This window comes from Lipophrys pholis, assembly GCF_963383615.2.
Source record: "Lipophrys pholis genome assembly, chromosome: 15".
Taxonomy (NCBI): domain Eukaryota; kingdom Metazoa; phylum Chordata; class Actinopteri; order Blenniiformes; family Blenniidae; genus Lipophrys; species Lipophrys pholis.
In genome coordinates, this window is record NC_137642.1 from 27,613,613 (window position 1) to 27,627,130 (window position 13,518).

The 13,518-nt window shown below is 51.3% G+C and overlaps 1 protein-coding gene across 1 annotated transcript; it reads left to right on the plus strand.

Moving 5' to 3' along the window:
• Positions 1-11: 11 nt before the first annotated feature.
• Positions 12-10,576, plus strand: znf318 (zinc finger protein 318). Its single transcript, XM_080481134.1, has 12 exons — positions 12-89; positions 276-942; positions 1,554-1,663; positions 3,835-4,360; positions 4,469-5,660; positions 5,777-5,874; positions 6,104-6,203; positions 6,288-6,601; positions 6,814-7,014; positions 7,089-7,182; positions 7,330-7,448; positions 7,682-10,576. Exons 2-12 carry the CDS (start codon positions 343-345, stop codon positions 10,346-10,348), a joined length of 6,021 nt encoding a protein of 2,006 aa, XP_080337260.1. The 5' UTR covers positions 12-89; positions 276-342; the 3' UTR covers positions 10,349-10,576.
• The last annotated feature ends 2,942 nt before the right edge of the window (positions 10,577-13,518 follow it).

Below are 13,518 nucleotides of genomic sequence, written 5' to 3' on the forward strand. Positions count from 1 at the left end.
AGTTTTTGCAGGAGGAATGCAGCAACTGGGGGATGAAGAGAATTGAAGTGTTCATGGTGATAGTTGACCATCAGAAGGAAGATCTCCAGGTGAGAAACAGAGAATCCTGGATCAGCCATTAGAACATAAATGCAGTGCTTTCTGCATTATGAAAACATCTTGATAAAATGTCTTGAAAAATAAAAACAAATAGAAACAACTCTAGTGTGGAAGAACATTTATTATCCCTGTCCAATCCCGGCCCACAACCTGTGAGCTTGTTCCTCTGCTTTTAGGCAGTTGTTCCCTGACTGTCCAGCAGGGGGCAGCGGTTGTTCCCTGACTGTCCAGCAGGGGGCGGCGATGGTTTTCCGGCTGTCCAGCAAGGGGCCGCTGTTCTCCAGCTGTCCAAGCAAGGGGCAGCGGTTGTTCTCCAGCCGTCCAGCAGGGGGCGGCGATTGTTCTCCAGCCATCCAGCAAGGGGTCGCAGTTGTTCCCCGGCCGTCCAGCAGGGGGCAGCCGTTGTTCCGGTTGCTCGCTGCAGAGTCTTGCCGCAGAAGAAGCGCTGTGGTGTTAGCTTCTCTCCGGGCTTCGTTCAAACCTTCAAACCGGACAAAGAGCTCCAGAAGCCGGCCTGCGTGCTCCCCGCCGCGGCGTTCCGCTCTCCGCTCCGTCTGCGGGCCTCCCGGCGAACTCTGCCGGACGAGGATGTACCGCGGCCGGCCTCCGCCAAGAGGCGGCTACCCGCCGCCGTTCGTGGGCCGTCCGCCACCTCCGAGGCCTTTCCAGGCACCGGGCTACCGGCACGACCGCGGCCGGCCCAGGCCGCCCTACCGCCCCGGCTTCCACGACCACGGCCCCTCGGACACCTACCGCCGCTCCCCGCCGCGCAGGAGGTACCCGTCCCCGGGAGCCGGCGGCCACCGGGCCGGAGACTACCGGTCCGGAGCTCCGGTCAGAGAGGTGAGCCAGCCCGGGAAGAGCGGGTATGTGGGGGTCTGTTTGTATGAACTCTGTTGTGCTCCATCAGATGCGTGGATTGCTTGTTTCCACTGGGTTTTGAACTTTGACCGAAATATTTTGTTTATAATAATAAACTTTTCTAATGTCTGTGTTGTTAAATACCCATGTGTAGTTTAATGTGTGTATTTGTGGTTTAATGTGTGTATTTGTGGTTCACATGAGGATCGCTCTCCGTTTGGATTAAATCTCATTTCAATGAATTCACAGATTCATGTTTCTCAGATGGTACAATGAGATTCTGCTGGAACCAGCAGTTGATAAACATGATCAGTGAGATCAATGAGGTGATTATTAATGATCACATGAAGAAAAGAGATCTTTTTCATCCTTTTACATTTTCTCTGAGTATTTTTATTAATGCTGTTGTTCCAATGTTTACAGACAAGTTCCAGTTTAATCCAAAATACACGAAAGAACATGTGTAGTTTATTTACTCCTGTTAGTGACGGTTGTACTCGTTTGTTAATTCCTGCGGTGAAAATATGAAATCTGATCTCGCCTTTTCCATTTAGAGTGAGCTTTGAGTTTGGAAAACTTATTTTCTTTCACAGAGGTCGCCCTCGCCTCGCAGTGCCATTCCCATCGACCACAACCTGGTCATCACCGTCGGCAACGAGCTGACCGGCCCACCAGGCCCCGCCGCATCACGTCACCTCGACAGGTAAACAAAAGTGTCATCCCGTCACAGTAACACTGTCACAGTAACCGTCACCTGTCAACAACTGGAGGCGTGTTTTTACCATATATGGTTAATTGGAGGTGTGTCTGAAGGCAAATGATCCCAGAAGTGAACGAGCACGTTGACTAAGGGGCCTTTTACATTGGATATAATTTGGAGACCGGGTCAAACCATCTGTAAAATGTCACGCAGTTACACCAGCTGCTGGTTTGGGGGCGCTGTTGCCCAACACAAACACTGACCAGAGAGGAAGTAACGAAGAAACACGGCTCATTGATTGGTCCGGACCGAAACTGGAAGTCCCGTCTGCCCGCAAGATCTTTTCCAAGTTTTTCTTTCTGCGACTGCTTCTTCTGATTCGCTGTTTGTTTACTACCCAGAATGCATTGCACACGTCACGTCCTCCCCTGTCCTCTCACCCCACCCTCTAGAAAGATTTCTTGTAAAGGAACCACTTCTTCGCTACACCACGTCTGTGCATGAGACATTTTCCAGGACAAAACAAATGTTACAGGACTCCCGCTTTTTATTCCGCGTATTTTTCAGATTCGCGCTCCCAAAATGCAATGCGTTCCACGTCACGTCCCCTCAAACCTCACCCCGCCCGCTCAAAAGTCCATTTGAAAGAGGACCGACACCGGGGTTTTGAAGGGGACCAGATTCTGCTTGAAAAATCTGGAACCGAGTTTTGGGTGCGTTCACATTCCCCAAACGAAATGGACTTTCCCAGAAAGTCCCTGAAGAAAACTCTGGTCCATCAAACAGGGGAATGTGAACGAGCCCGAAGAACAAGTGGGATTTATCAACACTAACTATTTACTCATGTATTACTCACGAACGCATGTTTGATAAATACAGATTTAAAAAAAAAAATAATAATAATAATTCTAAACTGAATTCGTAGGGCAGAATTTAGGCCCTTGGTGTCTGACTCCTGGTCTGGTCTCTGGATTGGGCCTGTGACGATAACTAATTTTGCTAGACGATATGTTACCCTACTAATTATTGCTGATGAACAATATTATTGTCGAAACGCTTTTGCGACCAAATTAACCACAAATGTAATGATAATATATCTTAATAATGCAAGTATACCCTTTCAAATGCAATAAACTTTTTTCTCATTTATTACCATTGCAAATGGAAAGTCAGGAACTTTTAAATAATTAAAATAAATATAACAAACAACTGCACTTGAATAAAAATCGCAACCACAAACAATAAGATAGATTCTGCCTCAAGAAGCAAACCAACCAAATATAAAACCACACACACAAAACAATGAATAATATTAAATAATAGAACAAATTCATTTATTGATTATTGTCCCAGGCCTGCTCTAGGTTGTCAACGATTTGAGGCTGTAATAAAATGGTCCGTATATCCCGATCCTTCCACAGTCCGTCTCCATCAGACCAGGTTTCCCCAAAAACTGTTCCGGGTTTTAATGTAGCCACTGTTTTTTTTTTTATTGGCACGGTCTGGACCACTTGTCTTGAGGCTGAGTTTCCTCCATGTAAGTGTGTTTCGTGTTGGAATATTAATTCATCACCGTGACGACGGGAGTAGTTCTGCTTTTCGTAAATTCCTGTTTGTGCAGTTCTGTCAGCGTGAGCATTATTATTAAGCTCATTATTCCAGATCAACCCTCGTGGAGCCAAACAAACCTGGAACAAGTCAAGAACAAGAACATCCTTCAAAGCTCAGTGACCAGGATTTATTTTATTATGTCAAAAAGATTGTTCTAAATACTTTCTCCTCTCCGCTGCAGCTCAGCGCTGAACCCGTGCGCCAGTCACCATCATTTATTTTCTAAGAGATCTGATTGGTCAGGAGGCGGAGCTTTACACTGACTGTGATCTTATCCAGAACATATCCTGCTCCGGAGCAGGTTAGACGTTCAAAATCCGTTACCATGGTGATTTATCCTGGGAAGAAGTGAACCAGCGTCGTAGTACGGAAAACCAGAGTTAATCCTGAAGGTACCTCCATAAGAGTCAATCCAGCATCGTAGTCCAGGCCTCATATAATCAAATTGTCACTGGTCATTAATGTTTGACCTCTGGAGCTACGATAAACAGCTTGTGAATGACATCATCGTCCCTGTTACGTGTTTTCACCACAGCCTGTAACTGAATGTTCTGTTGTTACAGGGACTACCCTCCCCGACCCGAATACGAGCGCGGCCGAAGCAGGGGCCGCAGCCGAGGGCGGAGTCACAGTCGCAGTCCGGACCGGAGCCGGGCTAAGAGCCGTGGGCGGAGCAAGAGCCGGCCCCGCAGCCGCAGCTACAGTCCTGATCGCAGTCGGGCTAAGAGCCGGGGGCGGAGTCACAGTCGCAGTCCCGACCGCAGCAGAGCCAAGAGCCGGGGGCGGAGCAAGAGTCGCCCTCGCAGTAGATCCCGGTCCAGATCCAGAGGAAGGAGCAGGGGGAGGAGTCGCGGGCGCAGTAAGAGTCGGCCGAGGAGTCGGAGCCGGAGTCGAGGGCGCGGTCACAGCAGAAGCAGCAGCTCGAGTTCGAGCAGCTCGAGCAATGGCGCCGCTCCCAAGAAGTCCCGTAAAGGGTTTCGAGAGCTGGAGAAGGCTCGGCGGCAGAAGGAGCTGGAGGAGATGCTGAGTCTACCCACCAAATCCATTCTGAAGAAACGCAACAATTCCGAGGACTCGCCCTCAGTCCAGGTAGGACTGGACTCCTCAGTCTGTCAGGAGTACAGCATGTGTCAGATTGTCATAAACTGTTCAGGGGGTTCCTGCTAGTTTCAAGTCTCTCTGCTGTTCCTGTTTCAGAGCTCTGACTCTCCTCGAGGTCTCGACAGCTCCAACATGTCCCGCATGGCCGACCAGCTGCTGCAGGCCGTTAAAGGCATGGAGCCCCACATGGTGGCCTCCTTGCTGTCTGAGCTGGGCTCCGACCCTCAGATGGCCCACAACCCAGAAATTAAAGAGATACTCAACCTTCTGGGGGGTGCGGTACCAGGAGACCCCGTCCAAACCAAGGTAGAGAACGACATTGATGACGAGGAAAAGTTCTTGTACGGAGACTCTGAGGAACCCAAACCTACTGTGGCGCCGGAGTCGAGCCGCCACTTCAACCTGGACCAGTACTCAGACGTGACGGAGGACACTCTGTATGGGGAGCACCTGCCACAGAAGCCCACACAGATGTATGTTCCTCCGGGGCCATCGGCTTACCACCAGGCTGCTCCCTCCATGGCTGAACCAAGCTCCCGCTACGTCACCAGACCGACGGTCAGCCCCGACCAGAACGTCACGGTCCAGATGTCGAACGCTGCCTGTCCACCTGGCATGGAGCCTCTGGAGGAGAGCGAGCACCAGGCGCTGGAGGAGTATGAGAAGATCCAGGACCTGCTGAAGACCATTGGCCTGGACCTGGGTGTAGCAGACATCAGCAAGATGGCCGCCAGGACGAAGGAGCGTCTCCATGGAAACAAACCGGAACCCAAGACTCCCACCCGCCGCAGACGGTACTCCTCTGGGAGTTCGTCTGACAGCCGGCAGACTCGGGGTCGCAGGAGGCGGAGTCGCAGCGGCAGCTCCAGCAACAGCAGTGCGAGTGGCAGCCGGCGCCACGGCCGCAGCTGGAGCAGCGAGGACCGCGAAGACCGCAAGAAGACCACGGCGCCACCCAAAGCCCTGAAAGAGCGGCACGTCAAAGAGACCAAGGCTGAGCAGATTGAATCGAGGCCGCCACCGGGACCAGCCCAATCGAATGACCCCAACACTGCCGCCCCTCACGCAGGCGTACCCATCCCAACATACCCCCCCCCAAGTGTGCATGGCATGATCCCCCCCAACTTTCCACCACCCGCCTATGGCCAGTATGGGAACTACCTCCCCTACATGCACCAGCACTGGCCTCCTATCTACCCCCCTCCAGGCATGAACCTGCCTCCGCCGGCCACAGAGTTCCCTCCATCTGTACCCTACAGCAACCTGGTCCAGGAGCCTGGGGTCAAAGGTCAGCCTATGTTTGCTCACTTCATGCAGTGAGTGAATCAGTGTCGACGGCAGTTAGTTCATGCCTGATGGGTTTTTTGAATTTTTGAAGAGTTTTGTTCCGTTTCCAATGTTCAGGGTCAACGAAGGCTCACGACCAGGGGAAAGGAAAAGTTTCTGAGGCGGAGAAAGGAAAAGTTTCTGAGGCGGAGAACAACGAGAGCCAGAAACAGAAGGTGAGTTCTTCTGATTCTGGTTTCAGGTCTTTGTGAAAGATTCAGAGAGAAAACCTCCACAGCTGAATTGCTGCTTGGAGGAATGTAATGCTAGGCTAACAAGCAGCTACAACATGGTCACATGACTCCAGGACGTCTCGTCTTTTCATCTGAGAGGAACCGGTACATCTAAACGGTTCCAGGAAACCAGTCAAAGTCCAGGTATTGATGTGGAGTCTTTCCTCTGCAGGTTCTGGAGGAGCGGGAGAAGCTGAGGGAGGATCGTGAGATCCGAATGAAGAAGAAAGAGTATCTGATCAAAGAGCTGGAGCGGTTGAGGAAGCAGCAGGGTATGTAGTGAAGAGTGATTTCCTGTTTGTCACCGTCATGTCATGTTTGGGATGTGGCGGTGAGCTGTGGGTCGTGGCTTCCAGGTGAGCTCCTGAGAAAGAAGCGCCGGGAGAAGGACGGACACAAGGACCCTCTGCTGCAGGAGATCAACCGCCTGCAAGAGGACGTCATGACTCAGATCTCCAGCCTGCGGCGGGAGCACGAGGCCGCCGAAAAGAAACGCAGCGAGATCGACAAGGTGGCGCTGATCCTGGGCCTGAGCTTGTCTGACCGACCGCACAAGATTGCCAACCAGCCCGAAGTTCTGGATAGCCAGCCGGCGGAGAAGAAGAAACGGGAGGCAGAGAGGAGCCTGGAGGAGCAGCAGCAGCCAACGGCGAGCAGCTCCATCGCCAAGGTAACTGACCACCACCACATAGTCCAACAGCTGATCACAGCGTTTCCTTCAGACTGGCGTTAACGCAGCGTATCGTTAACGCAGCGTATCGTTAACGCAGCGTATCGGTCAGGTCCAGTAAGTCGAGGCTGTTGATTTAAAACTTGCCTTCAAGATCTGCTGCTTTCTTTAGCCTTGTGTTCACCATCCTGCGCCTGTTTTCACGTTTGCAGCTGAGCTCGATGACGCAGTCTGAGGAAAGACTCGTGTTCACAGTCGCTGCTCCGCCTCCAGCTCCGACTCCAGCTCCGACTCCGCTCCCTGAGCCCTTCGAATACTACGATGCAGGAAACCACTGGTGCCAAAACTGTAACGTCACCTCTGGTTCTATGTTTGACTATTTCACACACTTGCAGAGCAAATCACATCGAAAGGTTGGTCCCTCCACCTTCTTCTCTTCTCCACCTCCACCCTGACGCTCACACCTTCACTGTTTCTTCTGGCTCAGACTCTTGACCCGTACGACCGGCCGTGGGCCACAGAGCAGACCAAGAACCTGAAGGCGGCGTCGGAGCAGGAGAAGCTGACCAAACCAGCCAAAGGTACGGGAGCTCCGCCTCCACACCTCCTCCACCTCTGTCCTGTTGGCCGTCTCAGGGAAAACACTGATAGAGAGCACCTCACTTCCTGTGTGTTTTACTGTAGCAGTCACTTCCTGTCTGACCTCCTCCCGTCCTGTGTGTCTGCAGGTTCAGAGTTTCTTCTTCCTGTCAGAGGTTTCTTCTGTCTGCTGTGCCACCAGTTTTATGGCGACGCCATCTGTGCAGAGGATCACGTGACTTCTCACGCTCACAACGAGAAATATAAGGTAGAGTCACCTGACACACCACCAGGTGCTCACACACCTTCTGTCTGCTTCAACTCTACATAAACCCTCTGATCAGACTGGGAATGTTCCAGTTAACTAGAGGAATTAGTCTTGAAGCTTCAGGAATCCAGGTAGAAAAAGGATGAATTCTCTCACAGTGAGAAATTATCCAAACCATCTCCTGCTCAGGTTCTCCATTTTGTCACTCACGTATTTTCTCGGTTCTCCTCCAGAAACAGATGTATGAAAACCCACTGTACGAGCAAAGGAGGAACCTGGACCGCCAAGCCGGACTGTCGTCGGACACCAGCGGGAAGAAACGCAAGCGTGAAGACGACGAGAAGGGCGGCAAAGACGAGGAGAAATCCAAACACAAGAAGGAGAAAAAGGAGAAGAAAAAAGAGGAAGATGAGAAGCCCAAAGGGAAGGAGGGCGAGGAGGAGGAGGAGAAGGTCAAACAGAACAAGGAGGAGAACTTCAAAAACATGAACGCTCCAGAAGAGGAGAGCCCGTTCTACAGCAAGAAGAACGGGGACGACAAGTACAAGTACAGCAAGAAGGAGGACAAGTACCGGTACAGCCAGGAGAATGAGGAGCGAGCCGACCGGTACAGACACAACCGGGAGGACGACTACCGGCACCGTTACCGGAAGGACGAGGAGGACAAGTATAGATACAGTAAATATTCAGAGTCTAGATCCAAATACGAGAAAGAGCGGGATGAAGCAAAACTTAAGGCGGAGGAGGACTCTAAGAAATCTGGGCCCGTTAAACCAGCAAGCAAACCAGAGGCCAGCAAACCTGAACCAACACCACCAAAACCCTACGACCCCCCCAGGATCTTCTGTGGACCCAGTCCGGCCATGAGGGCCAAGCTGCGCAAGCAGAGCCTGGAGGCGGGAAAACCAGCACCAGCTGCCACTTCCTTTGGGAAGTTCATGTGGAGGAAGAAGGAGACGGTTCTGGAAAAGGAGGCGCAGAAAGTTGCTGCCGAGTTCATCAAGGACGAGGAGGCGGCGGCCAAGGAGCCGCCGCCCTCCACCGAAGATTCCTTTGCCAAGTCGATGGCTGTCGCTAAGGAGATTGCCCAAAAGCTTGCGGGGCAGCAGGGTGGGACGCTTCCCTGGGTTTCCAGCACCACCAACCGTGGACGGATCCGACCAAACCTCCCCAAACCAGCTGGAATACAGAACAAGCCCACCACTGCAGGGAAACTCGATCCCCTGAACACTTCCGTCTCCGTCACACTTCAGACCCCTGGCGTCCCCGGGGCCCCTCAGATGGGGGGCGGGACGTCTCCTGATGTGGTCTCAAATCCACCAAGTTTTCCAGCGATTGCTCATCCAGAGACATTTTGTCTGATGCCTCCGCCGCCGATGCCCAGACTTCCTAAAGCTGCTCCCATTCAGAAGAAGCCTGAACCAGAGGCCACCTTGACGAAAAGCCCCCTGCAAATGTTAGGACCACAACCTTCTGTCCAACCTTCTCCTCCGGTTTCTGGACCAACGACACCTGACGCAAAGCTTCTGACCACTAAAACCGCTCCAGCCCCCTCCGTCAAAGCCAAGGCACTGCCCATACAGGAGACCATGATCAGGATTGTGTCCGATGTGGCTGCTCCGGGAGTTCCGGAGGACGAGCAGACTCGTACGGTGTTCGTTAAGCCCCCACCTTTCATGAAAAAAAGTGAAGGACATCACAAGTTTGAAAAGTCCAAGTCAAACATGGCAGCAGCAAAAGCTCAGGACTTGCTTGGAGTCTTCTACAGGAGCATCGGTCAGTCTGGACCCCCGGTCACCAAACCGGCTGCAGACATCACCACTGACAAGAGCCGTCCTCTGTCAGACCCCCAACCGAACCTCCAAAAACATCCCCAACTACAGCCTGAATCATGTCCACAAACCAAGTCCCACCCGGTACCCCAACCACAGTGTGAACTAAAACCCCACACAGAGCCTAAACCAGAACCCAAACCAGAGTCTCTACCCAGGCTTGAATCACACCCCCTCCCAGAACCCAAACCAGAGTCTCTACCCAGGCCTGAATCACACCCCCTCCCAGAACCCAAACCAGAATCTCTACCCAGGCTTGAATCACAGCCCCACCCAGAACCTAAACCAGAACCCAAACCAGAGTCTCTACCCAGGCCTGAATCCCAGCCCCACCCAGAACCCAAACCAGAGTCTCTACCCAGGCCTGAATCACACCCCCTCCCAGAACCCAAACCAGAGTCTCTACCCAGGCCTGAATCATCACCCCGATCCCAGTCCGACCAGGAGCCTCAGACATGGTTCCAACCCCAAGCTGAGGTCCATCAAACTCCACATGGAGGCTTAAACGGTTCCCCCACAAGCCTCCTGACTCAGACAAATGTAGACCTCCAGATTTCTTCCGTCTGGTCGCTGCAGGCCAACGCCCCTCTGTTGGACCAACCGGACCAGTTTACGCCTCTCCAGGGCAAGGTTCAGAGCAGTCCTCCAGACCAGGCCTCCACTCCTCAGACTGAGTCCCTGCCCACATCGGCGCCTCAAGTCCAAACAGAGCTACACCTTGAGCCTGAACCAAATCATCCTGAGTCGACTCCAGAAAATGAACCCAGGCCGGGTCCTAAAACAAGAGCCAAGAAAACCCCTCCTGCTCCCCGCCCCACCCGACAAACCAGATCCCAAACCAGATATCAGACCCGGCAGCAGCGGCAACAGCAGCATCAATGCCCGTCAGAACCAGAACCTGAGTCGGTTTCAGAGGACTTGGACACGTCGGACCCGGGTTCAGAGTGCCAGCTGGAGCTGGTTCCGCCCAGCGAGGATCCGGAGCTAATGGAGATCACCGCGCAGACTCTTGGCCTCCCCGCTGACATGACCTCCCTGAACTTTGAATACACTTTTAACTTTGAGTAGTTTTCTTGTTTTTGAACCATTTGATGAGTCCACCATGTTCAGACCCCTCCCCCCACCCCCCACGGAGTCGCAGGCAGCTTAACGAGACGACTCCAGAACGTCCCCCGTCTCAGTCCACCAATCAAAAGTAGGATGTTCGGTTTGCGTTTCCCCTTCAGACCTTGCTGATAACTGGTTGAACTGTTTTCTCTGTTGATTTTGGTTAATAAATTCAGTTTTCAAGCAGAAGGTCAAAGGTCGTACACAGGATTTCCTGTTTGTTCCTGCAGGAGTGAAAAGACTACATGTCGTCTTTTGTTCAGCAGTCCTGTAAGATTCATCTCACTACACAAGCTTCAGCGCTAATTAGCAGCTAGCCGTGGAGATACAAGGAAAGTGGCGCCGTCCCCATGGCAACCTGTAGGCGTGTGAGAGAATAAAAGCCTGTGCAGCTCAGTTTGACCCAAACACAACACAAACTGCTGGACACCAATGAAAACCTTCTAGAAGGTTCTCACACACACACACAAGACCTCGGTGTGGTCAGCTTTAACACATCAGCAGCTTTTAGTGTACTTAGAGTACTGTTGTATAAGTAGACTCTTATTGTGTAGGAGCAGCTGTTATTTTGTGTGGGGTTACTTTTATATGAACTGTTGTTGAACAGACGATGGGTGAAAGAGGACAAAGAATGTTGTGGACCGTGGCGACCTTCAACCTGATGTCTTGCGGCAGTAATCCTGCTCGGTCCGAGAGGAACCGGCGCCCAGACGTTTGACGTGCGTGTTCTGCCGAGGGGCCAATGGGCCGAGGTGCCATCTGGGGGATTCTGACCGAACACCTCAGTCAGAATCCAACCTGGATGTGACCGTAGCGCCGCGGGACTTCAGTTGGTCTTTTGGAGCTGGGAAGCCGAGTAGTGAGGCGAGCCGCTCACAACGGGGATGGGCGTGGCCAGATGATGGCGCGCCAACCTGCCGTTCAGTCACTTACAGACGGCCTGATTCTGGGTCGGGTTTCGTACGCAGCAGAGCAGCTCCCTCACTGCCATCCGGCCAAAGTCAGGTTTTTTTGTTTATTTAGTTTGTTTTTTTTCCACTTTTTCTTGTCACGTTGTTATTGTGTCACTTCCTGTTTCCGAGTGGTTCTGTTAGTGGTCCTCCAGGGCAGAACTCAGACTTTCTCTCCAGTTTAGAACCGAGGTCAGATCAAGTCACTGCAGTAGGAGACTTTAACTTTCATGTAGATGTCGACGGCACATTTAGTTCATTATGACACACAGAAGGTGAATAAACACACTCATTATTCTAATCCGGGTCACTTCTGGTCCAGACATTGGTCATTGAACAGTTTGTCCTCTGGTGTCAGATCACTTCCTGATCACTTCCTGATCACGTTTCATTTACTTTAACTGGCTTTACGACGCCTGGGAAGAAATTAAAATACCTGAGATTCTGTCAGACGAGCTGCGACCAAATTCAAGGAAATAATCCGTCAGTATTGACTTTAGTTTCCTCTGGATCAATGGAAAGCAGCTGTCTTAGCATTAGCATTAGCATTAGCTCCATGGTAGAACCAACAACTGACAACATTAAAGCAGCGAACTTGAAATCTGGAAGAAGAAATGGAGTCGAACTCAAAGAGAAGTGCTTCGTTCTGCCTGGAGAGATGGTTTGTTCATCTATTAAAGACTGGAACTGTCTACTATTGATCGTTGATGGAAGAAAAGCAGAAGAACCCTGGGTTTCTCTTCAGCGCTGTAGCCAGACTGACAAACAGTGGCAGCTCTGTGGAACCTAGAACCCTTTACCTCTGAGCAGAATCACTAAACTTCAACCACTAAATTCTATTAGAGATCAAATTAAAGACACACTGTCCAAAGACGATCAATAACATCTTCAGATTGTCGGTAGAACCTGATTCCAGTTCTTCAGCCTCCATCCTGGAGAGTCTCTGAGTTCTTCATCGAACCAACATGTCTGTTAGATCCAATCCCCCCCGATTAGTGATCAATACTAGATCAGATCAACCTGATCAGTGATCAATACCAGATCAGATCAACCTCTCTTTGGGCCTTTAAGGTTGCCGTTTTCAAAAAGTATTGATCAGTTGTTTTAAGAGCCAAATCAATATCCAACGTTCCCTTTATTCCTGCTGCAGTCCATTGTTGGTCCAGCAGGAGGCAGTAGAGCTCCACTACACACTGTACACACTGTGTGTGTGTGTGTGTGTGTGTGTTCCTGAGGCCAACAGTTACTGTGAAGGTTGGACTTTGGGATTGTTTGTGTATAAAGAGTGGAGCTGAACGGAGTCAGAAACGTGGAGCCGGTCACTGTTGAAAAGGTTTTTATTTTTGCCTTCAGAATGTTTGTTTCACTACGACAAACTTCACATTGTGACGTATGTACAGCGAGCGAGCGGCTAACGGGAGCGCCGCCACGAAGCCGACACAGAAACTATCGGCAGGGTTTTGTTCTCCAGGCGAACACAATAAATTAACTTTCCTGCACTAACGGGTCTAAATAAAAAAAAAAAGTAGTAGCGCGCAGGCGAGTCTGGCCCCGCCCCCTTTATGGCTTCTCAAACTTTATTTACAAACTTGGACGCAGACGAAGAGCTGAAAGCTGCGAGACATCGGACAGTGAGCGGAAACGAGCCGAGCCGAGGAGGGAACAGTCTGTACAGCAGATGGAGGACGGTCCTGGTCCTGGTCCTGGTCCAAACTGATCTGACTTCACTGTGACAGGATCCAACCAGATCATCTGCTGCTGCAACTCAACACGAAGCGCCCTCCTGCTCAGCACTGAAGGGATGACTCAGCATTTCTGGAAATGACTCAGCAGATCTAAAGCGACTCAGCATCTCTGGAACGACAGCATTTTGGAAACGACTCGGCAGATCTAAAGCGACTCAGCATTTCTGGAATGACTCGGCATTTTGGAAAAGGCTCAGATCTAAAGCGACTCAGCATTTCTGGAATGACTCAGCAGATCTGAAGCGTCTGCTGTGCGGAGCCTCAGATCTGTCGTATGTCTCAGCGTCTGTTTGCATGTTTAGAATAGAAACACTAAGTTGACGCTGCGTAAGCCGAACTGACCAATCAGAACTGACCAATCAGAACTCAGGAGATTTCAGACGGACTCAAACTTCTTTTTACAGCAAAAGGAGAAAAAAGTGCAGTTTGAAGCTCG

Excerpts from the sequence above, each read along its gene's own strand:
- znf318 (XM_080481134.1), top strand. The coding sequence starts at position 343 with ATGGTTTTCCGGCTGTCCAGCAAGGGGCCGCTGTTCTCCAGCTGTCCA. Across the intron at positions 4,361-4,468 it reads AGGACTCGCCCTCAGTCCAG|AGCTCTGACTCTCCTCGAGG; the intron begins GTAGGACTGGAC and ends TTCCTGTTTCAG. Across the intron at positions 7,449-7,681 it reads CTCACAACGAGAAATATAAG|AAACAGATGTATGAAAACCC; the intron begins GTAGAGTCACCT and ends GTTCTCCTCCAG.